This window comes from Semicossyphus pulcher, unplaced genomic scaffold (genome assembly GCF_022749685.1).
Source record: "Semicossyphus pulcher isolate SPU_LCO1_2020_fin unplaced genomic scaffold, fSemPul1.0.p SCAF_19, whole genome shotgun sequence".
NCBI classification, from domain to species: domain Eukaryota; kingdom Metazoa; phylum Chordata; class Actinopteri; order Labriformes; family Labridae; genus Semicossyphus; species Semicossyphus pulcher.
Window position 1 is genome coordinate 22,475,981 of NW_027211692.1, and position 22,116 is coordinate 22,498,096.

Genomic DNA, 22,116 nt, shown 5'->3' on the forward strand with positions numbered 1-22,116 from the left:
AATGGCTTTATCGTGGTTGAAAATAAAAAAAATGCATTCATTTTCAATCATTCAATCATTTTTGGTTTTTAAACATTTGTTGTCTGGACATTGCAAACAGGAGGTTTGAGAGGTTTTCTGTGATCAAGATGTGGGATTATGGTAAATGTTTTAAGTCTATAGCTCAACTTTCTAAATGGACAAAGTGCAGTATCAAAATCATGAAAATAATTTTAAAAACTGTAAACTGTAAGAACTTGCCACGTATCTCCCCATCTCTGTAGATCCAGATAGATGATGGCCACCATATGGCGTTAGGCCCCCTGTACCACCCTTCCTTACCTGTGAAAAGAGAGGAGTACAAGGGTGGAAAGAGGGAGAGAGAGATAGAGGGATATAGATAAGAGAAAAAAGAGAGGTGTGTGGACAAACAGATGGAAAATGGAATAAAAGATTAGAATAAGAATAAGATTGATGAAATTATAAGTGCGAACACAGAGAGGAAAGATGTTATTATAAACAGCAGAAAAACAAGAGGAAAGAGCCAGTTAGAGCAGCTTCAGAACAACTTGGGAGCTCACACGTCATCCAATCAGCACTACATGTCTCTACTGATTTCTGACACTGAAAAAAAAAAGAACACTGTCAACTAAACTAGCTGGTGATGAACAGCTTTACATTACACAGAGCATCTAAACATGACTACAAACAAAGTTTACACTAAAGCTGATATCAATTAGAAGAATTTAAAACTGCAATGGTGCATAGTTGCATGTAAGAAAATCCTACATTTGTAAAATCCTACAAAGCAATGCAACAGCAGACAGAATTGCTTACATCCAAAGGATGCACGGCTGCACTTCAGTGAGCAAGGGGCAGACAGGTGAAGAGACAGGCAGAAAAAAAACAAAGAAACTGGTAAACCTTTGAGGAAGGGGATGGTAAATTGGACACGATTAATGGAGGTCTCCAAAGGTTGAGAAATGGTTGAGAAATAGAGAGTGGTTGTGTGTTCGCATAGTGTACCTCCACAGAGGTTGCTGAAGGCTTAAATCTTAACTGGTCACCTAGTTGTCTGCCATAACTGCCAATTTACTATAGTCAAAAACATTTTCAGAAAACAAAAATGTCCCTTCGTTTTGTATGTGTGCATGTGTGTTTGTGTATATGTCTGTGCAACTTCAATGTGAGTGGACAACTCCTACATAAATAAGCTGTCCAGAAGGAAGAGAGCTAACTGGGAGATCAAGGGGCTGTCTTTAATTTAAAGGTCAGGGGGAGCAAAGTATTATAGAGATAGGACAAATTGTCGACCAGGGTACCAAACAGACAACAAAATTCCTATGTTCCATCTTTCTTCTGAACATCACACATATGCACTTACCCTTTATGGTGCTGAAGATCAAAGATTGATATTTTGTTTTAAGACAAATCAGTGCAGCACTTTCACATTTAAATGGAGATCATGCACACATGGACCTTTCAAAGAGAATGGAAGGGAACTGAGATGTAGGGAAAAAGAAAAGAAGGGATATATCACCCATCAATCAGGCTAAAGAGAGCCACTTGCCACCAAAAGGAAGGTGGGAAGTAGAAGGGGGCAGGGAAGTTCTAACTTACACTGGGTGTGTTGAGGGGCTGCAGGCGGGCTGCCAGAGAGTCCAAGGCTGGGGGACCTTGGGCTGTGGGGCTGGGGGCCGCCCCTGGCTCGTACATTGAGAAGGCCTGGCGGTCCCTCCGGTGATGATAGGAGTGGGGGGCGGCCGAAGACGGCACAGAGAGCACCGGTGGATCCACTCCTGGCCCAAACCCACCCAGACCCCCTCCATCTAATCCTCCCCTTATCCCACCCCCTTGCCAGTGTCCTCCTCCCCCCCCTCCTCCACCAGGCCCCCCTACCCCATAGCCAGCTGCCCCCCCAGCCTGCTGGCACCCCCGCAGCGCACTGTTCTCTGTCTGCATCCGCGTGATCTACAGGAAAGCAGGGAGGAGTAGGGAAGGATGAGAGGATGGAGGGGGGCACATGGGGAGGGGCATGGGTAGGTTAAAGGGAAGGGGGTCAACTGAATGGTCAAAACAAGCATCCACGATCACAGGTTTAGTAAAAGGCTTATACAAGTTAACTCATATCACTACTGGGAAGGGTGGGAGAATGCGGTCAAGACAGTTCAATAGGCTGCATGGCAAGGCAGGAGTTTGGTCTTAGGAAAGGTGTGGAAGGCTAAATTCTTGTTAATAAAAGTTTATTTTTCAAGGGGCAATGATGGGAGTGAGGGCTCACTTGCACTCAGGTACTGTTGATTGCCACCTGAATAGTCTGCAGTATTTGTTGTCTGCAGTACGCATACACAATTGTTTGCTTGTTAAAGTGCATTTCTGCCTCAGCTCTGAGCCGATCCTCATTAAAGTGGCAAAAAGAATACATTAATGAATCACTAGTCAAATAAGCTGACACTTGTGGCCATTAATGAACACAACAAGCTAATGATGACAAACAAGGTGATAAGCAAATGAGTTTAATGACACTGTCTAACTAGCACTCCACTTTTATCTAATAAGGTAAAAGAAAAAAATCTCATCCACAAATTTCTTGCCATCTCTCCTGCTCTTTATTTCTCAAAATTCTGCTATAACTGAGGTTGTGATTATGGTGACCCTCTAACCTTATTGGCCTTATATGTCATTTCGTCCATCCTCCATACTCCCTACCTCCTTTTGGAGCCGTCGGAGCTCCTCGCTCAGGTTGTTGTTGACCTTCATCAGCTGCTGCACTTTGGCTTCTGAGGAGGCCAGAGCCTTCTTTACCTCCAAGTACTCCTGCAGTGTGATGGGTCCATCTGACAAGTCTGATGAGTCCATACTCTGGATATACGACATATAGGCAGGCGGACAAGAGGGTATAAGGACATATAGTAACTTCATGGTGGACAGAAAGGCATTATGAGACTTGTGAAGTTTTTCAAGGGGTTACACTTTTTTTTCAAGATAAATGTATCATACATGGTGGTTGATGTTAACAGCATTCTGTAGTAAATAGAGTATGTAATTTTTCCAGTTGTTTTGCAGATGTTATATGGGGATAAGCAGTGTTGAGTTGTTTAACGTTGCTTATATCTGAGTGAGAGGAAGAAGCCTGCCCTGCAGTCTTAGGGCCAGTAGTATTACAGCTGATCACACACAAATAGACAATAGAGCCTTAGTTCTTGTTTACACTGCACCATCCGCCCCCACTTTCTGTCACCGGGGATCATGGTCCAACTCTGTGGTATACCACTCCCTTAAACATAGCCATTTTAAACATCTGCCATACTCTATTCTTCAAAGTGTAAGTATGCATTTTTTTCTGCTGCTACAATCATTTGGCAAGGAAAAAGAAGCTTTGTAGTAACCCAATCAGATGGAGATTTTTGCAGTGTTGGTATACTGTATGCACTGGCATCTATTTCTATGTTACTCTTATGTCTCCACTTCGCATTATAGAGGATTATAGCACTACATATAACTGAGGACAATGCCATTGGATACCACATCCTTTTCCGTGCTTTCACGTTTCACAACAAACAGATTAATGCACATATTTGTAGAATATAAATGAGGGTTGAACACTCAACTTGCAAATCAGATTTTTGCTGCTGAGGCAAAGAAGCTCACAGGAAAATTTGATATTTACTGGTTAAGCTGTTTAATTTGTCATTTCTACTTCTCCCACTGAGCTCTCTCTCTCTCTCATTCAGACACAGACTCTCTCTCTGTACGAACAATGTCTCTCTGACAAGGCCCAGAATAGCTGATGATGTCACTCATAAGATGTTTGGCAACCCTGAAGGCAGCCACTCCTTGCAAAGCATGCTGGGACAAGCAGTCATAAAAAGGGAACCACGAAAAGCTTTGCAGGCTGGTGGAATTATTTTTCAGTTTTTAACACTACACTGAGTCAGAAGAACAGACTAAAATTGTTGAGAACCATTTTACAAATACTATTCCTTCAGCATGTGCAGAGTTTTGTATTAGTGGATTGTTAAAGTGCATGTTGCAAGATGTGCACTGGTTTTCCAAAAAGAGTTGTGTGTGCTCAGGTATCTTACCTTTGCACGGTTGCTGCGTTGTGTGTTGTTGTTGTTCTGGGTGGTCAGCTCGCTGTCTGTATCTTCATCTGAGGCTACACTGTCGTAGTCATGCTGGTCATCATCAATTCCCAGATGTAATGGGTCTGGCAAAGGAAAAATTTGCTCATTTATTACACCTCTTAATGTTCGGCCAATCATTCTATCATTCTCTTTATTTGCCCTACTCTTTAGGGAATTATTGGACTGATAAGACTTCTGACTATTACCGTACAGCTTTCTTTCCAAATGATTTCAAGAGTGGTCTCCATGTTGGTTTCACGTAGAAAAAATTGAGTTACAAAGGTAACTATGGTACTGTGAATTCCTGTATGACTTTCAGTGGTACTAATCTAAGTGAATAATCTTGTATCCCAAGTAGGTTGAGATCTCTCTCCCTCTCAGAATCTTCTTGCTCCTATGCTAGTATGACGGGCAGTCATACAGCAATTAACAAAATCCTTGTTGTAACGTTCTGTGTACTTCTTTCCTGACCACCAGCGGCTGTAAAGAAAGATGAGTGGTCAAGATACCGAAATGTATTAAATTAAATTACAGTATGATACTAGTAAAAAACAAATATCATTTTCTTACTGTGCTTGGGATGTTTCTCAAAACTAAAACTACTTCTGAACTTGTAATACTAACTTAAACTAAACTGAAATCAAAAAACAAACAAAATTTTAACTAATGGAAATTTCAAAACTATAATAACTCTGGTGTTGAGGAGACATATCGACTTTGTTAACTGCCACCTGCAATCAGGGAGGAAGAAAACTGAACCCTACAGAGAGGAATTGGAAAAAGTCAAAAACATACCGCTATCTATACACATGTGCTTTTACACATTGCTGTATCACCTGTAGGGCTACTGAGACCTTTTCCCTGTTGTCTTCTTTTAGCATCACTCAGGATGTCGATGATGAGTGTGGCAAACTCCCGTGCGTTGAAACGTGCCAGCTTCTGGCGGCCCTGAGGAACAGGTGAACACACAAAACCTGGCCTGAGTCATGGAAAATATATACACATTGCAGCCTAGAGGCAGTGGTTTACTGCCTGCTTGACTGATGTGGTCAATGACCATGTGCTGTGGAAAAACAAAGCCATATCTCACAACACATACTCATCCAAATACTTAGATTACAATCTGCTCACACAAACATAGGAAAGAAACATAAACCTTGCAATTACAATAGCATGCAGGCATCCATGTAAGAGGATAACTCTTTTTACTGAAGTGATAAAGTCATACTCACACAGAGTCATGTGTATTCATAACAAATTTTTTTGGAAGACAAGAAAAGGTTCAACTCCAATTTGTGTGAGTGTGTTTTTCTTCTGTTTTCCACCATAAATAGACAGCAGTTCCACTGTAAGCTGCCTAAATAGGGCAAGCAAACGTGGCCAATTGGGTTTTTTGTATACTTGTTTTAAATGTCAGTGTTTACATTGCATGACTTTGGTTTGCTTTTATACTACCTCTGCCACTTGAACTGATTTTTGCACTGTATTTAACCTTGTTTTCCCCCTATTTATATAGCATCATAGTCTTAGAGAAAGTTTCATCTCACTGTGTACTTGTATATGGTTGAAATGATAATAAAGAAAACTCGACTAGACTTGACTACTGAGTCACACAGATGAGGAGAAACTGTGTGAGAGACATTATCTCTCAAACAGAGTGAGGGCAAGAGCGAAAAACACAGATGGGTTACATCTATCCTCCTTTATAACACAGATGAAAAACATCCCTCATCAATTTCACACTAATTCTCTGATCCTCTCCGAAACACTTGTCTTGTCAGAGTCTAAATAGTCTCTTGGCTCATTTTGTTTTCCCCAAAAGTTCCTTTAAGCTAATTTCTTATTTTGTCTGTTATTGTCTAGAGGTAAACATATCTACAATGCAAAAGTAGATGTATTAATGTGAGTATATGCATGCCATCTGTGATAATCGGCACTATAGGTTTGTGCATGTTTACCTGGTTGCGTGTGGCAGAGTATTCAGGGTTGACTGGTAGAAAGGGCACTGCGCTGCGTTCTGTTACCAAAGTGCTGTGGTTCTGGGTTGTAAGCCACACTGGAGAAACAAACAAAAAAAACAATTCTTTGTGTTTGTGTGTTGAGTGTACAGAACTTTTCCGTTCAATCCACCCACACATGCATACGTATACAAAAAACAAATTTAAGTCTACAATCCACCTCTGTGCTTTGAGCCCTCCCCTTGTGTGATGGTGACTGTGAACATCAGTACGTGTGTAATGTCTGTGTGCATGTCTGTGCGTGTGTGTGTGTCTTAATATCTTTGCCACTTACCTGCAGGGCTTCTGTTTGAAAGCACAATTTCACTGCTACTGCTACTGAAGGAAAGAGAGAGAAGAAACAGGAAAAAATAGAAAGAGACAGAGCGAGAAAGAGCCAAGGAGGAGGAGAATTCCTGAGGTACTTCCTCACTCAGTCTCTCCTCCTCCTTTACTCACTCACTCCATTTGGCCTTCCTCCTCAACAGTCAGTTTCCTTTTCTCCTCACTCTGTCCTTCAAATTAACTGTCCTCTGTCCTCTGAACATCTATATTTTCTTTGTCTCTTGTTTTACTTCTCAAAGTTCATGAAAATAATGTCTTTAGAAATATTTCCATTTCGATAAATGGAAAAAGCAAGAAGTGAGGAGGGAGGACATAAGGCTTACCTGCATCGTTTTCTCTGCGATCTACCTCATCATAGACATCCATTGCTAGCTCCTCAAACAGACGATTGTTGAGCTGTCAAAAACAGAAAAACAAATTGACTTCATGTCTATTACCAGGTGTATTGCACATGCCTACACATCGTGGAAAGAGCAGTGGAAAACAGACATGAAAACCTAATTCTTTTGTTCCTAAACTCCCCTGTGGGGATCAATAAAGGATTATTATTTTAAATTTTAAGATTTTATTTGGCATTCTACAAAATGCCTTTTCATTTTTGTAAAAGCTTCTTTGTCATGGTTGGTGGAAGGACTGATCAGGTTTCAGTTTTTGTATCACTGTCATTGTGGCTAAACAGATGGGCCTGGAGGGGGCTATAATGATTTTGGGAAAGAACAGAAAATGTTTTTTGCGCATTTTTTAGTGCAAGTACTTTTCTTTTTCAATCATTACTTTTAAGACACAATAAGTCTTGCTCAATCTACTGTGCAAAAGTCATAGACTTTGATCGACAATTCTTACCAATGTCTAAATAAAAGTAATCTAAAATGCACACATCCATTATCTATACTGCTTATCCTGTTTACAGTCGCGGGGGGCAAGGAGTCTACAGGGCGGCGTACATCCTGGACTGATCGCCAGTCAATCACAGGGCTGACACACAGAGACAGACAACCTTTCAGGCAATATATAAACACAGCTCGTCCCTACAAACATCAAACCACAAATCTCCACATCTGTATTTAACCAGTGTTGGGTGGAACAGATGCAAATGACAAGGCTGAGAATGGCACAAAGGCAGATCTGTACATGCCTCTTGAAAGAAGTAAAATGAAGATGAGATTTGTCCATCACTTGTCTGACTCGGTGCATGAACTATGGTGCAGTTGCTATCGTTTGACTTCTGGTGTTTTGCATCTCCATTTCTTCTTTGTAACTTCAGCAAGGAATTTAAAAAAGTTCTTCTTTTCACACTCACACCGATGGGTAATTTTAAAGTCACCAATTACCTAACATGCAAACTCCACACAGAAAGGCCACTGCTGTTTAACCGGGGATTCGAACCAGGAACCTCCTATCTGTGATGTGGCAGCGCTCACCACTGCACCACAGTGCGGCCCTAAATCTAAAATAAGCTGTGATTTTAACCTCACAATTCAACACAACTTACCGCTTGGAGTTTCTTCTTGGCAGCTTTGGCCAACTCTGAGAGGTCAAGACTGCAAAACACAGAGGACAGTAGTCAGATAGGCACCATAAAGTAAAATAAAGAGAGGGAGGGAGGAAGATCTGGATATGGAGAGAGGAGAAAGAGGTATGAAGATGGGGAGGGTGCTTGGCTACAGAAGGGTGACAGGGAGGGGGATGGCATTCTAGTGTGGGATGGGTGTCTGATAGAAAAGGGCTTGAATGTAATGGTGACTGCCATTTAGAGCCATGTAAACCTGAAAGACCATCTCTGTACAGTTAAAGAGACATCTTGAACTTTGCAATATACATTTAAATTGATAAAAATTGGAAAAATATCAGCACATAATAATTTCAGTCAAAGCATAACCCACTCTCACTATAGGTTGCTGTAGACTGTGATGAAGTTTTATTACACAGATATAAAAAGGTAACGTGTCCAAAGGTTTTACTTGCATGATCTAAAATTGAAATGTAGGGCAAAACTTTTTTTCAACCAACTCCAAATAAGTTGACAAAGGATAAATACTACTGCACAGTTTGAACATTTCTAGTAATCTATTTATTTTGTTTACAACTTATTGTGGAACTGTTTTCTAATGATGATACAATAACCAAATGATCTTCCTACTTTGAAAACCATTGAAGAAGAGGGACAACAAGGAAATCCAAAGATGATGGGAAATCAGAGAAAGGGGGATTGAAATGACGAAAAAGATTCTGGAAAGAGGAAGCAAGGAAAGAAAAGATACCTCTGAGTTGGGCACTTAGGACGAGCTCTGGCTCCACCAAGCGCAGCAAAATGGAGAGAACAGAAGATGAGTGAGAAAAAGAAGAAACAGACAGAAAGAAAGGTAGAGACGCTACATCAAAATACCTTTAATTGCTATTACCAAGAGGACTCATTCACCCGAACAGAATAGATGTGGAGCAAGACGGCAAATAAACTACAACCTGCTTAAAAGGCAAATTTAGCAGATTTTTTATTTTGTGTTTATTTATGTGAGTTAAGTATATAGTGTAAAATACGCCTGCAGTTGTTGCAGAGGCTTTCTTTGTTTCTGGGACGCAACTCTGCAAAATCTGATGTCCTTCCAGCCACCAGCGGGCCTCATTTGATGTAGTTGGTGGCCTAGAACTATAACTTATTTCAAGTTGGATTTATGGTCTCCACCTATTCTTGTGTTGCAAACTAGCTGCAAACAATACCAACCCAATATATGATAGCAGAGGATGATATAAAGCATGATACATTTTTAATCGTCTTAGACTGATATTGGCTTTTTAACCATATTTATTTGAGCCAGAGTACATGATTGAAGAAATGCAGCTGTGCAAGGGCGAGGCAATGGAACTGTCAGTATAGCATTTACAGCACCAAAAACAGGATGAAAATTAAGCACACTAAAACATGATGAAAATCCCCTTTAAATAACAAATGGCCTTGAATTTGCTTAATCAACTAAGCAAAAGCAAGCATCTAAATTATTGTAGGTAACTGTGATAGCTTAAATTACCATTTACAATTAACAGCAAGCTTTAGTAGAGATGCCCCTCCCTCAAATAACTCCTTTTGTGGGTGTAGTTACACACACTATGGTGCCATCTTCTGGTGAGAACACTAAACTGCATCAGTATGATTTAATCCGTGCCAGGGAGAGAAAGTGAAAACAAGTATGGCAAGTCATGTAGCTATAGTTCAAGTACACATACTTCATGCCATCAAACCATGCCATGCATGTAATAACAGGACATTCAAACCACTTTAACACAAAAATAATGGAAAGGTCCATACCTGTCTGCCATTTGAGGAATGATATAATGGCCATTCTTATGATCTAGGGAGAGAAGAGGGAAGGACAGGAAAGGAGGAGACTTTACAAATGGATATAAGCTACCACAGTATGCCACTAAATTACTGCTATTAACTGCAGAAACAAGGGCAGTAGGTTACCTGGTCGACGTCCACAAAGGTAGAATGCGAGTCTGTCGGTCAGTTCATACTGACATTCTACCAGCCTTTCTGCTAGCTCAACATGGCCCGCCTGCCTAGATTATAAAGATAAACACTTAGTTATACTTTAATGTTGTTTTTTCAGCTTTTCCAACTCTTTTTCTTTCCCGTAGCCATTCTCTCCCAACACATTTAATGTAGATTTGATTTTTAATTCAGATTTGAGCTGAGGAACATCAAGGCGAGAAAGGCTGCAGGTCCTGATGGCATCAGCTCCAGACTCTTGAAGGACTGTGCAGACCAGCTCTGTCAGGTGCTCCTGCACATCTTCAACCTGAGTCTGGAGAGGGTCCCAATTCTGTGGAAGACTTCCTGCATGGTTCCAGGCCCAAAGACAACACATCACAGGAAGCCCAACCACTTCAGACCTGTGGCCCTCACTTCTCATGTGATGAAGACCATGGAGAGGATCATTCTCAACAACCTCCGCCCCCTGGTGAGCTCAAATCTGGACCCTTTGCAGTTCGCTTACCAACCGGGCATTGGGGTGGATGACGCAGTCATCTACCTGCTTCATAGACCACTGACACACCTGGAGAACACGGGCAGCATTGTGAAGGTCATGTTCTTTGACTTCTCCAGTGCCTTCAACACGATCCAGCCTTCACTGCTCTGGGGGAAGCTAGAAGGAGCGGGAGTAGACTGTTACCTGGCTGTGTGGACAATCGATTACCTCACTAAGAGACCACAGTATGTGAGGCTTCAGGACTGATATGGTGGTCTGCAGCACAGGGGCCCCACAGGGGACAGTGCTCTCCCCCTTTCTCTTCACCCTGCAAACTTCAGACTAAAGTAACAACTCTGGGAGCTGTCACCTCCAGAAGATCTCCGATGATACAGCCATCGTCTGGTTTGTATCTGAGGGGAATGAACAGGAGTACAGGGAGGTCCTCATGGAATGTGTTGACTGGTGTCAGCTTAACCATCTTCAGCTCAACACCAGCAAGACGAAGGAGATGGTGATTGACTTACGCAGAAAGACACCCCAGACTGCACCGGGGAACATTCAGGGATCTGACATCGAGAGGGTGGAGACCTACAAATATCTGGGTGTTCACCTCAGTGATAAACTGGACTGGTCACACAACACAGACTTCCTGTACAAGAAGGGAAAGTCTTTTGCACCTGCTGAGGAGACTGAGGTTCTTTGGAGTATGCAGGAGTATGGACATTTCATGACACTGTGGTGGCGTCAGTACTTTTCTATGCAGTGGTCTGCTGGGGAGGAGAGAGCACAGAGAGGGACAGGAAGAGACTGAACAGACTGGTCAGGAGGGCCAGTTCTGTCCTGGACTGTCCTCTGGACTCCATAGAGGAGGTGCACCCGCTGCATGAGACTGTGGGGGCCTTAAGCAGCTCCTTTAGCAGTAGACTGAGTAGACTGAGACACCCCACCTGCAAGAAAACATGCTACCGCAAGTCCTTCATACCCACTGCTGTTAGACTCTATAACACCTCATGCAATAACAGTACTGTAACATCATCCAACAACCATACCACAATTTTACATACAAAGTTCATAAATGCTGTGCAATAATCTTTGCTACACTGTGCAATACAACTGCAATATTTTTAAAAAATCTAATTTCTGGTTTTAATCATGTTTCACACCATGTGTGTTTTTATCTTTTTAAATGGCTGTACAATTTTCTGTGCAGAAAAATAAGCCCATGCAGATCTATCGACAAGGAAAAACGTGTACATAGTGTGTATAGTTTTATAACTATTATTTTTGTTACTGTTCTTATTTATATTGTAAGATTTTTGTTATATCCTTTTGCCATTCCCTATTGCCAACTCTACATTTTTTGCTTGAGTACTTTTTTAATTTGCCTGTCTCTTGAGCTGCTGTAACAAGTAAATTTCCCCTGTGGGGGATCAATAAAAGCTTATCTTATCTTATCTTAAATGCAAACACTGTTATTAATGATGTGTTTCCGCTATCCCGTACCTTGCATAGTCCATAGGTGTGCGTCCATTAATGTCAGGTGCTCCGGGATCTGCACCATACACTACTAGCAGCTCAGCCTGCAGGATCTGGCCTGCCTTTGCTGCCACGTGGAGTGGGGTAGTGCCCTTCTCCTGGATGGTTAGGTAGACACACAGATACAGACACACACACACACAGACACACACACACACACACACACACACACACACACACACACACACACACACACACACACACACACACACAGTGTCAGGTCTGGCAAAAAGAGACGAACTGAACAGTCAGACTAATTTATAGATGGATCAGTCAAGAAGTAGAATTTTTCTGACCGGGTGGAAGAAGTTGGCTTGCGCGCCGAGGGAAAGAAGCCGAAGGCACGTCTCTAAACTCCCTGTCCGCACACTTGAGTGGAGTTGCTTATAAAGAAAGAAGAAACACAATTTCAAGAGTGATTAAACATCATGGAAAGATCGATATTAGTAGCCAAGAAAAATATTGTTATATATATTTAACACTGGAACTTGATTACAATCTACTGTGTTATTGAGATTGAACTCATTAATTTTCAAGCCTTTGGCTGCAAAATACTGAGACCCCACCTTACTGAGGTCCTTGGTAGTGACACCATCATCTTCGCGGCAGGGCAGCTTGTGCACAAATGCCAGCATTTGGTATTTGGCTCTGATGAACTCTGACTTGGTGGGACTGCAAGGTAGGAGAAGATATGATGGTTACCAAATTCAAACCTTAGAAAAAGTGTCATTTATGTGTTTTTTAAATTATGCTCTGTAAAACAACCTTTACATTTCAAGTTGTTTCAGTTGTTTTTTTTCAAACAGCTGACCGAAAAGATGTTTGATTTTATTTTTCTCCTTCTCCAGGGACTCTTTATGTTATCTGAAAATCCAAAACTTATCAAAAAAAAAGTATTGACTTAACATCTACATTTCACTTAATTTCCACCTACCGTAGTTGTCATCTTAATGGCCAGCACCCACGTAGTCTAACAAATGAACTTCTGCCCACCTGTGCGCCCAGAGGTGTGTTGCTCTTAAAATGAGTTGCGGTCCGGTGCATTGCTATATGGAGGCAGCAGAAGGTAACTGCGCCAACAAAAAAACCTAGGGCACATCCTAAGTCTCTTAAATTGCATCTATATTTCCCCCACTTGCATCTCTCCTTGCGTGTTAGTCCCTCCCACCGGGGATACATGGAGAGATGCAAGCAAACCAGGCGAGGAGAGACGAAACAGAAATACGAAGCATCACGTGATGCAACAACTGTTCACATCTGGATCAGCTGCCAGTCTGCTTTAACAGCTGATGAGTCTGAACATATCTGTACTGTATTAATTCTAATAAAAGGATATGTTACCTGTGACTAACAAACACCTGCAAATACAGAACAAGCAGCAATTTGTGTACTGTGTGCTGCTTAAAATCGTATGGACCATTTCTTTTTTTTTTTATATATTTAAAAACAAACAATGTACAACAACAACAACGCGAGACAAGCGTGACATTAACACCAACTACAAGACAAAACGCTGATACAATAAACAAGAACATAAAAACAATACATTGCTGTGTCATTATAAAACATCGAGAGTGAGAGTCAGATGGAGGAGGGTAAACATAAGAAAAGGGAATAATAACAACAACAATAATGATATGGATCAGAGGCCAGGAAACCCAAACTGAGTTTAATTATTAATGTTTCATTTCTTTGCTGTTGTTGATTTTCTGCTTGTTTTGTTTTTCACTTCTTTTATTTATTTATTCATCTATTTTTTGCTTAATCCTAATCAGCAGTTTTAATTGGCGGTGCTCTGGGCAGCCCCCTCCCCTGCAGGAGGGAGCCTGCCCGTCTTACACGTCCCACTGGGTGATGCAATGGGCAGCCCCCAGACCCTTGTGGAGGGAGGCTGTCCACTGCAGAGCATCCCACTGCATAAAAACGTGTATATAAGTTATTTTAAGACTATTTCAATTTATTTTCATTTGAAACACATTAAAAACAATCTGTTTTCGCCATGTTGAGTTTGCAATCGTGCTACAGCGCCATCGCCTGGGTAAAAGACCTCTCTCTGCATTTTATACTGGTATTAAAATTAACAAATTTATTAATTATGACAAATTTACAGTGTTTAAAATCAGTATGTACAGAGGTTTAGTGTGACCAGATGGATAGGGATCAAAAGTTTAAAAAACGGATTCAAGTTTAAAAAGATGCATTTTGGGGATGGGATTTAAAAACTGAGTCAACGTTACAGATGTCTAAGTGTGTGTTATAGACCAGATTTTATGGTAAATGACCTTCTGTGCAGCAGTGACAATATTCCCAGCACAGTTGATGTGTGATAGGTTTGTTGTGATTATTTTAAACCAGAAGGAAGTATACGTACTGGACTTTGTCCTGGGGGTTGGGTTTCCTACGCCCACTTTGCACCTGAGCAGGGTCCAGGAGACTGTGTTCCCATATCGAGTTGGCCCCATTACTGGCCAAAGTCTGAACCATCTGAAACACACATACACAAAGCAATAACTCAGCGATGGTTCACCATCACATGGCAATGTTCTATGTTTTGAATGCCTTTAGAATGACCACAAAGTTAATCATTATGCCCAAGCAGAAGGAAATGCATGGAATTTTACATTGAAATAGAAAAATCTAAATTATCTTAAAAAAAACAAAAACATGAAAAACCTGTGTGCTTGCATTCTCAGCGCAGTGTCAGATTTATGTACTAATGCTCTCCTGTATACGGTAGTATTTTGGGCCACAGGTACCGCTTTTGCTTTAATTTTACCAGCCCTCCTTCACTCAATCCTTATTTCTGCCCCTCACCTGAAGTAGTGCAGCAGGCCATCCACTGTGCCTCAGGTGCTTTACTATGGAGATGTGACGGCCTAAGCTGCGATGGACAGAACAGCATTCATCGCAGATCAGGACCCCTCGGTTGATACTGGTCCAGCCAGGGTCTGTCAGAAAAACATAAATGGATGGTTTTACGATTTATATAAACATGATATGGTGGATAAATTAAGACTCTTTACAATGCTGAAAAGTCCTCCCATCACGAACAACATTCAATTTAGGCTACAGAAACAATCAAGCCTGTGTACTCAACAGATGTGTAACACATTAATCAAAATAAACCCCTCAATATGCAAGTACAATGTACAATGGGCCTAAATCATTGTTTGCTTTTCCAGTGTCATGTGCTATAAATACACTACACTACTTCCCTTAACAAATTAGTTTTTAATGAGCGGAGCCCTGATAGAGTATGCTCCCCATGTACTTAGGGTCCAACCCGGGTCCTATTCCAACGCAGGTGTTTTGCTGCACATTATAATCCTCTCTCCATTCCCCACATTTCCTGTCTCTTTTTGAGCCTATTCATTCTTTCTTTCTTTCTTTCTTTCTGTTTGTTTGTTTAAGGGAAGAATTCTGAATGATTTTCTCTGTTTTGATTTCAGGGCCAAATACAAAACAGAAACTGTGAAGACAGAGTTGTGAATAGTCTCAGAGTTAACACTTATGAGAAAGGCTCTCTGTGCTGCATTTGATACTGTAGACACCGTACTGTAAAATTCTACTGGACCACAATGCTCTATCTTAGACCAAATTCAGTCTGTGTACATTACCATTTAGCCTAATTATGGAACTTTATGTTCCAATTTCTGATAATATTGCAGATATTACCCAGCTATATCTCACTCTGTTAGATCAAGTGAAGTGTCGGTCGTCTTTCAATCGGAAGTTTGGAGGTTCGATCCCCAGCTACCTCAGTCTACATGTCAAAGTGTCCTTGGGCAAGACATGAACCCCAAATTGCTGCCGGTGGCATAGCCAACGGTTATGAATGTAATAACTGATTAACAGTTGGGCACTTTATGTAGCAGCCTCTGCCATCAGTGTATGAAAGTGTGTGTCTAAGGACTAGAAAAGCGCTATATAAGTACATTCCATTTACCATTGATTGCATGCATCTCTGACATAAGTATTTGACTCAGAACTTCTTACAGCTAAATCAAGACAAAACTGAGATTCTTGATGTTAAAGCAAAAGCTGAGTGAGAAAAACGTATCTTACAATGTTACAATTTCATTTAGCAGACGCTTTGTCCAAAGTGACCTACATCTGAGAGTTAATACAACACAAGCAACGATCAAGACAGGAGGGAACGAAGTCAGTAAGTGCCAAAAATCAGCTTCAAGTGCGATCCGACACTGGTGCCAACTGGCAGTGTTTAGGGCGTTTTTTTTGTTTGTTTATTTTTTTTAATAATAATCATCATTATCAGCAGCAACATCAACAACATAAGTATAGTCATCATCATCATGATGAAAATCCTAGTCAGCATAAACTACATCCTTGATGTCATCATCAATAGCATCAATATTAAGTGCAGAGGTGTTCATGAAAGAGCTGGGTCTTTAGCTTCTTCCTAAAGGTGGAAAGGGACTCTTTGGACCGAATGGAGTTTGGTAGCTCATTCAACCACCTGGGGACTACTGAGGAGAAGAGTCTAGTTAGTGACTTAGGGCCCGGTTGTGATGGGAGTACTAGGCGCCTTTCATTGGCAGAGCGTAGTTGGCGAGACCGAGTGTAGACCTGGATGAGTGCGTTCAGGTAGGCAGGAGTCGTTTTTGTATTATTACATAAAGAAATCACACAAAAAATAAAGTAACCTTGGTTATTGTAAACTGTGACCTACATTTTGAAACTCAAATTAGAAACATGACTAAAGTGGCATTATTTTAACATTATTGGCAGCGACAGGTGTTTTCTCTCCCAGGCTGACACAGAGAGGTAATCCTTGCTTTAATCAGAAACCCTAAGACGGCTTTTTTCATGGCTCATCATTGCTTTCTCCTCAAGTGTTTTTACCTGACATTTATCTCATACTGATTCTGTAATTTAATAATTTTTTGATTTTAATTTTTCTTCTTTGGCAAAAAAATGCATTTTGTTCATGTAAGCTGTGTTAATTTAATATTGCTGCAATTACGAGAACAAAATACTGAGTTACAAAGGGATGGGCAATACACAAAAATCAAACCATTCAATAATAAAAGTAAAATTTTACTTAATGATTTCAAGTATAAAGACTGTAATTTAACTGTCAACAAGTTTGTCATTATAGAATAGTATAAAAAATTATATAAGAGCACTACATTTTAGCAATTATTTGTGAGTTTTCATGGTTATAGTTAGAGATATAATGTGAAGTACCCAGATAAAGTTGGATCACACCCCAAACACACCATACCATATGATTGTCATAGAGTCTGGGTCATGTTTATGCCCTGTGGACCCTTATGTGATGAGCATCTCACTATTAAGTCTGCAATGTCAAAACACATACAAATTTACGTGAAAATGATGGATGCATAAAAACACACACAGAATTTCCATCAGTTTAAGTCACTCATAGGCTGGAATATAACTGGGTTTAGAGTTTTAATGGAGCTCAAGTCGTCCATCATCAGATGAACTGACATGCTGCAAGTCTTTCTATCCACAGAAAAAGGAGCAGGGAACGCAAAAGGGCTTTATTAAGAGCTAAAGCCTATTTTAGAATGGTAACCCATTGGCTTTAAAAGCTGGACTGTATCAATTTAATTCCTCAATCTGTGTAATAAACATAAAAACTCCTACAGGCTACACAATCTGCTTGGCTTGCAGGATTAATATGAGGCTACACTGTTAAGCTACTAGACCTGGAAAGACTATTTGGCAGCAGCAAATTGGCTAAATCTGCTGCATGACATAAAGTTGGCCTAATTCCTTGAGATATGTATTTATAACCGTCACCTTAGTCTGCATGGAAACATGTATAACGAGGAGAATTATTGGTAAATGATAATATTTAAACGTATTGAAAACTCTTACTAAAGTAAACACTGTAAATGCGAGGATACCCAAGGCTCTAAATAACCATTTTAATATCAAGAACCAACATAAACTTGCTGTCCTAAGTTATTGCAAGGTGTTTATTGCAAACACAGTGTTTCCTTTAAACCTAACAATCAATAACAAAAAAGGAATTGGAACTTAGTGTCAATGTGCTCTAAATGCTTGTACCAGTACATCATTTTCTTAAACAATTACAGCTGCTCAATAAAGTCTTTAAAGTCATGACAACATGATTCACTGTTTCTTTTAACCATGCAGATTGCCACTGCATGACATTAAGCCTCCTGAGGCTTGGATAGGTCTGGGAGTATTCATAGTCCTTTGTAGCCATGCCATTGAGTCATCTCCCTGTATGACACAAAGCTGGGTAGAGAGGAGGTGGCCTGTCTCCAGTGGCTATGTCAGCATTTTGCAGAACACATTGCTGTGTGTGTAGGCGTAGGGGATACAGTTAATGGTAATATAAGAAATATACAGCTTTCAAGGGGAATACAAGCTGCTCACCATTGTAAAATATTTGTAATTTGTATACAAGGAAATCCATGTAAATAGACTTTTGCCTTACAATTAAACAGAGATATTGGTTCCAAACATCAAGAACACCTGGGGTTAGTTTGTGCTAGCTTGTATATTTGAAGAAAACGTCAGAAGTACAGCAGGGAATAGTTTCAGTGAATAAAGCAAAGTGTAGCCAGCCAAACTCTGAACACTAAAATATACTTGCTTTTTAACCTTGCGTTTGCATACAACCGGCTGCGTCATGAACGTGATTGCTCACACACGTCTATGCACTACACGTTACTAGAGGAGGCCTAGAGGGCACACCAGAGAGCTCAGGCCATATGCAACTACTATATTTGTGGGATGTAAACGACAGACATGGCGACAGTGGAGGAGGTTACTATTAAATTAATTCTGAGATCAAGGCAGAAAAAGCATCAGCTTTTGTGTGTTCAGTGGATAGAACACACCATCAGCATCATCCCCACTCTGTTTATCCAACATTTTCCTCCAATCCCGAACTTGTTTCTATTTAATTTTGCAGGTTTCCCCACGACTTCTTAAAAGGTCCTATATGTAACCTTCTGAAAATCCTCATAGTGACACTGTCGGCCGTTGAGGGAACTGCAGTCAACCTTCGCACGCATGCACAAGCATCCAGGGTTTTTGCCGAAGACACACGAAACTGGGCACGCTCAATCTCGGAACTCACTGGCTGTTCTGGCTGTTTACTTTTCACTGACGAGACGTGTTCATTGACTGGTATTATGTTGACCGGCATCATGTTGTCAGAAATCAACACTTTTTGTCATAATACCTAAATATTATGTTAGCTGGCGAAGTTATTTGTCAGACTAAACTGACAACACTGACATACACACTCATACAAAGATGGTATTTTGGTTGTCATAACGCTAGCGAGCATGCTAAGGTTAGCCAACTAGCTCTAACATAACTACACTACATGGATCTTGTATTGTGCTTCGTAACCAAACAGCAAATTACTCAATTACCAGCCAGATCAGCCCCGGGAGTCTGCGTGAGTTAGTTGATGTTATCCATTCAACGGTGCGATAGCAGACAACCTAACGGCTAGCTTGTTGCCAGCTTACAGCTGGCTGGCTAACCTTAGTCTAGGCAGATAATGCAACGATATTGGCTAATAGAAAACAATCAGAAGTTATACACGTTTGCTTTGTTCTGCTACATAATTCACTGTTGGCCAAAATCAACACTGTTTGTCATGGTAGCTGCCGAAGTTATTTGTCAAGCTAGGTAACACGACATACATACTCAGATAGTATTTTGGCAGTCATTAGTGAGCATTCTAAGGTTAGCCAACTAGCTCTAACATAAATACACTGCATGACTCTGGCATTGTGATTCATAACCAAAAGTCAAATTACGCCAGCGAACTAGTAAATCTTCACAAGCATTAGCGAACATTAGCTAGGCGGGGCGGCTGGAGAGAGCTGGGATGAAGCACTTGTTCTATGAGAGAAAAAACGCTGCATGCAGGTTTTGTTTCTATGACAACAATAAGTCGTGTGTCTGTTTTGATCCCAAAAAGCAATCGAAGGTCTCCCTCATTTGCATGCCCTGCCAAAGTTGACTCTAGTTTTCGTCAGTCACATTCCTGTTTGGCCAGATGGGCTTCACTAGATAAAACTTTTTTTTGGTTTTTTATTCTTATACATGCTTTGTGTTGGTGTTGTTTTGGGTACCAGTCGTTTATTGGCATTATCCGTCTCCATTTCACAGCTTGCGTTTTCTCGTGTTGCACACTGTTGACTGTAGTGGAGGAGAATGAGATCTCAGCAGAGGTACTCGCGAGCGCGCAGATACGTCACATCCACTTGTTTCATGGAAAAAATGTCCCAAGTGCTTTACATAAAAATCAGCCCACAGGCTGTTAGGGGCTATAGAGAAAGTTGGGGAAGGTCTCAATACATCAGTTCCTCTACTATCCCTTCACACATTGACAATAAAAAAGTATATTTGATTAATGATACATGTAAAATCTTACATATAGCCCCTTTAAATGGAACTCATCTGTTGCCTGCTATTTTGACATGTTTGTTGCTGTGCAGTGGTAATGACACATCGTATAGATATGGATAATTGCGGACTTGGTTTATCAGCTTGTCTTCAGAACTTTACAACGTTGTTGTCCCTGCTGCTGTGCTAACCCTGTCCCATCCTCTCCGCCACTGCCTCACGTACGCATAGCTATAATTTTTGAGCACGTGCACAGCTGGCACTGCAAACAGACACAGGGAACGCGTGGCAGCCTTCATGCGCACGCGAACCAGCAGTTGAAAGCAAGTACATTTCTTAGGGCCCAAAAGCTTAGAGACAGTTTTTCTCATACTAAGTCTATAAGGGAGAGTAGCTGTGAGAGCTTTTTTAATGCACACTTAAACAGATGCAAACAAGAGGCTAAGACAATAACAATAATAATAGACACACACACACACACACACACACACAGTTTGAATATATTTCTTTCTTTTCAAATTCATGTTGAATCAAGTTAGCTTTCAGATGAATGGTGTGAAGCTCAGCAAAATAAAAATTGGTGACTAACGTTATTTTAGGTTTAAAGTAGAGAAGACTGTAACACAGTATGGTGGGGAACAATATGCGTGTCTAGAAACCTCTGCTCTACTAGACAAGCTCTTTCTTGACTCTTCAACAGCCTTAAATAATGCCGTAAACCATTAAATCGATTGGCTGATAGCTGACGCGTTAGCTGAATCAGTTCAACAGTACTTGCCGATTAGCAAAAAGTTAGCTTGACCAGCTAAAGTTGTAGCTAGCAGGGTTAGCCAGATCCACAATCGGAAAAAGCCACCGGCAATTGTTAATTATTACTAAATGGTTCTGAAATATAGTCAGGATTTTATATGTCGTAACATTTGGTATATTGTAAATATATAATAAAAGGCAGCAACACAATGTGTCAAAACGCATGCTTGTTCGTTAGCCAGGCTAAGCTACGTGTTCAGAAGCCAGTCCCTTCACAAAAATCATAACAAACGTCTCTCCAAGTAGGAAGGCGGTATAAACCTGACACTCCAGTAAATCAAGTCGTCGTATATGGTATTGGTCAAAAAATGTACATAAGAAGCTTCTCAATGGGATCCATGGACGTTTTAATCTAATAGCCTAAGATATTTCTCGGTGTGATAACGCCTATTTTACACAATATATTTTGGGCCTTAGCGACTCTGGGAAGCCCTGGTCGGTTTCCTGCTCTGTGGACCCACTGACAGCAGCTTTGCCCCTGTTGTCCCACCATGTCTCACTTCCGACGTATTGTTCTGGTAAAGGGATCTATTTTTGATTTATTTTCCTCTTCCCTACCTGGCGCACTGCAGTCGGCGCAGATTTCTGTCCGTTGTAGCTTCCTTGACATCTCGAAAGTCGCTGAAATCGAGAGGAAGATGTAGGCGATGATGTGGTTCGCCCCTTTCCCCTCTCCTAGTTACCGACCGATGCGGCCCCTGAATCCCCGGAAGCCGGGTGGTTTGCTCGTCTTTCCCGGCAAGCTGATAGTTGAATAAGCAGTTTTTTTCCTGCTGTCTCTTAGTCCGCGTTCTCCAGAGAGCTTAATTCTGGAGTCAAGTTATTAGACATACTTTATCAGGTTGTTTGTATGCACCTCATATCGTAATATTTACTAAATCAATTTGCTGCATTGCCTGCAACTTACCGAGAGACGGCAGTTCTCTACCTGTCATTTTCCGCACACACACCCATCCCTGC

At 41.0% G+C, this 22,116-nt stretch overlaps 1 protein-coding gene across 5 annotated transcripts in view; it reads right to left on the bottom strand.

The window, feature by feature from the left end:
- Nucleotides 1-22,116, bottom strand: part of git1 (G protein-coupled receptor kinase interacting ArfGAP 1) — a 30,379-nt gene extending 8,263 nt beyond the window's left edge. For 2 of the 5 annotated variants that reach the window (XM_069668111.1, XM_069668110.1), the window contains exons 1-16: nt 21,715-22,101; nt 14,770-14,903; nt 14,327-14,439; nt 12,522-12,627; nt 12,252-12,338; nt 11,923-12,053; nt 9,912-10,006; nt 9,753-9,795; nt 8,710-8,736; nt 7,941-7,989; nt 6,772-6,844; nt 6,065-6,162; nt 4,943-5,054; nt 4,065-4,189; nt 2,689-2,841; nt 241-321 (exon numbers count right to left, since the gene is read on the bottom strand). In XM_069668111.1, coding sequence (XP_069524212.1) covers nt 241-321; nt 2,689-2,841; nt 4,065-4,189; nt 4,943-5,054; nt 6,065-6,162; nt 6,772-6,844; nt 7,941-7,989; nt 8,710-8,736; nt 9,753-9,795; nt 9,912-10,006; nt 11,923-12,053; nt 12,252-12,338; nt 12,522-12,627; nt 14,327-14,439; nt 14,770-14,903; nt 21,715-21,766 — 1,479 coding nt within the window. In that variant the 5' untranslated portion in view covers nt 21,767-22,101. Of the gene's footprint in view, nt 1-240; nt 322-1,599; nt 1,951-2,688; nt 2,842-4,064; nt 4,190-4,942; nt 5,055-6,064; nt 6,163-6,771; nt 6,845-7,940; nt 7,990-8,709; nt 8,737-9,752; nt 9,796-9,911; nt 10,007-11,922; nt 12,054-12,251; nt 12,339-12,521; nt 12,628-14,326; nt 14,440-14,769; nt 14,904-21,714 lie in introns of all 5 variants that reach the window. The other 3 variants (XM_069668109.1, XM_069668108.1, XM_069668112.1) reach the window with 3 other exon arrangements.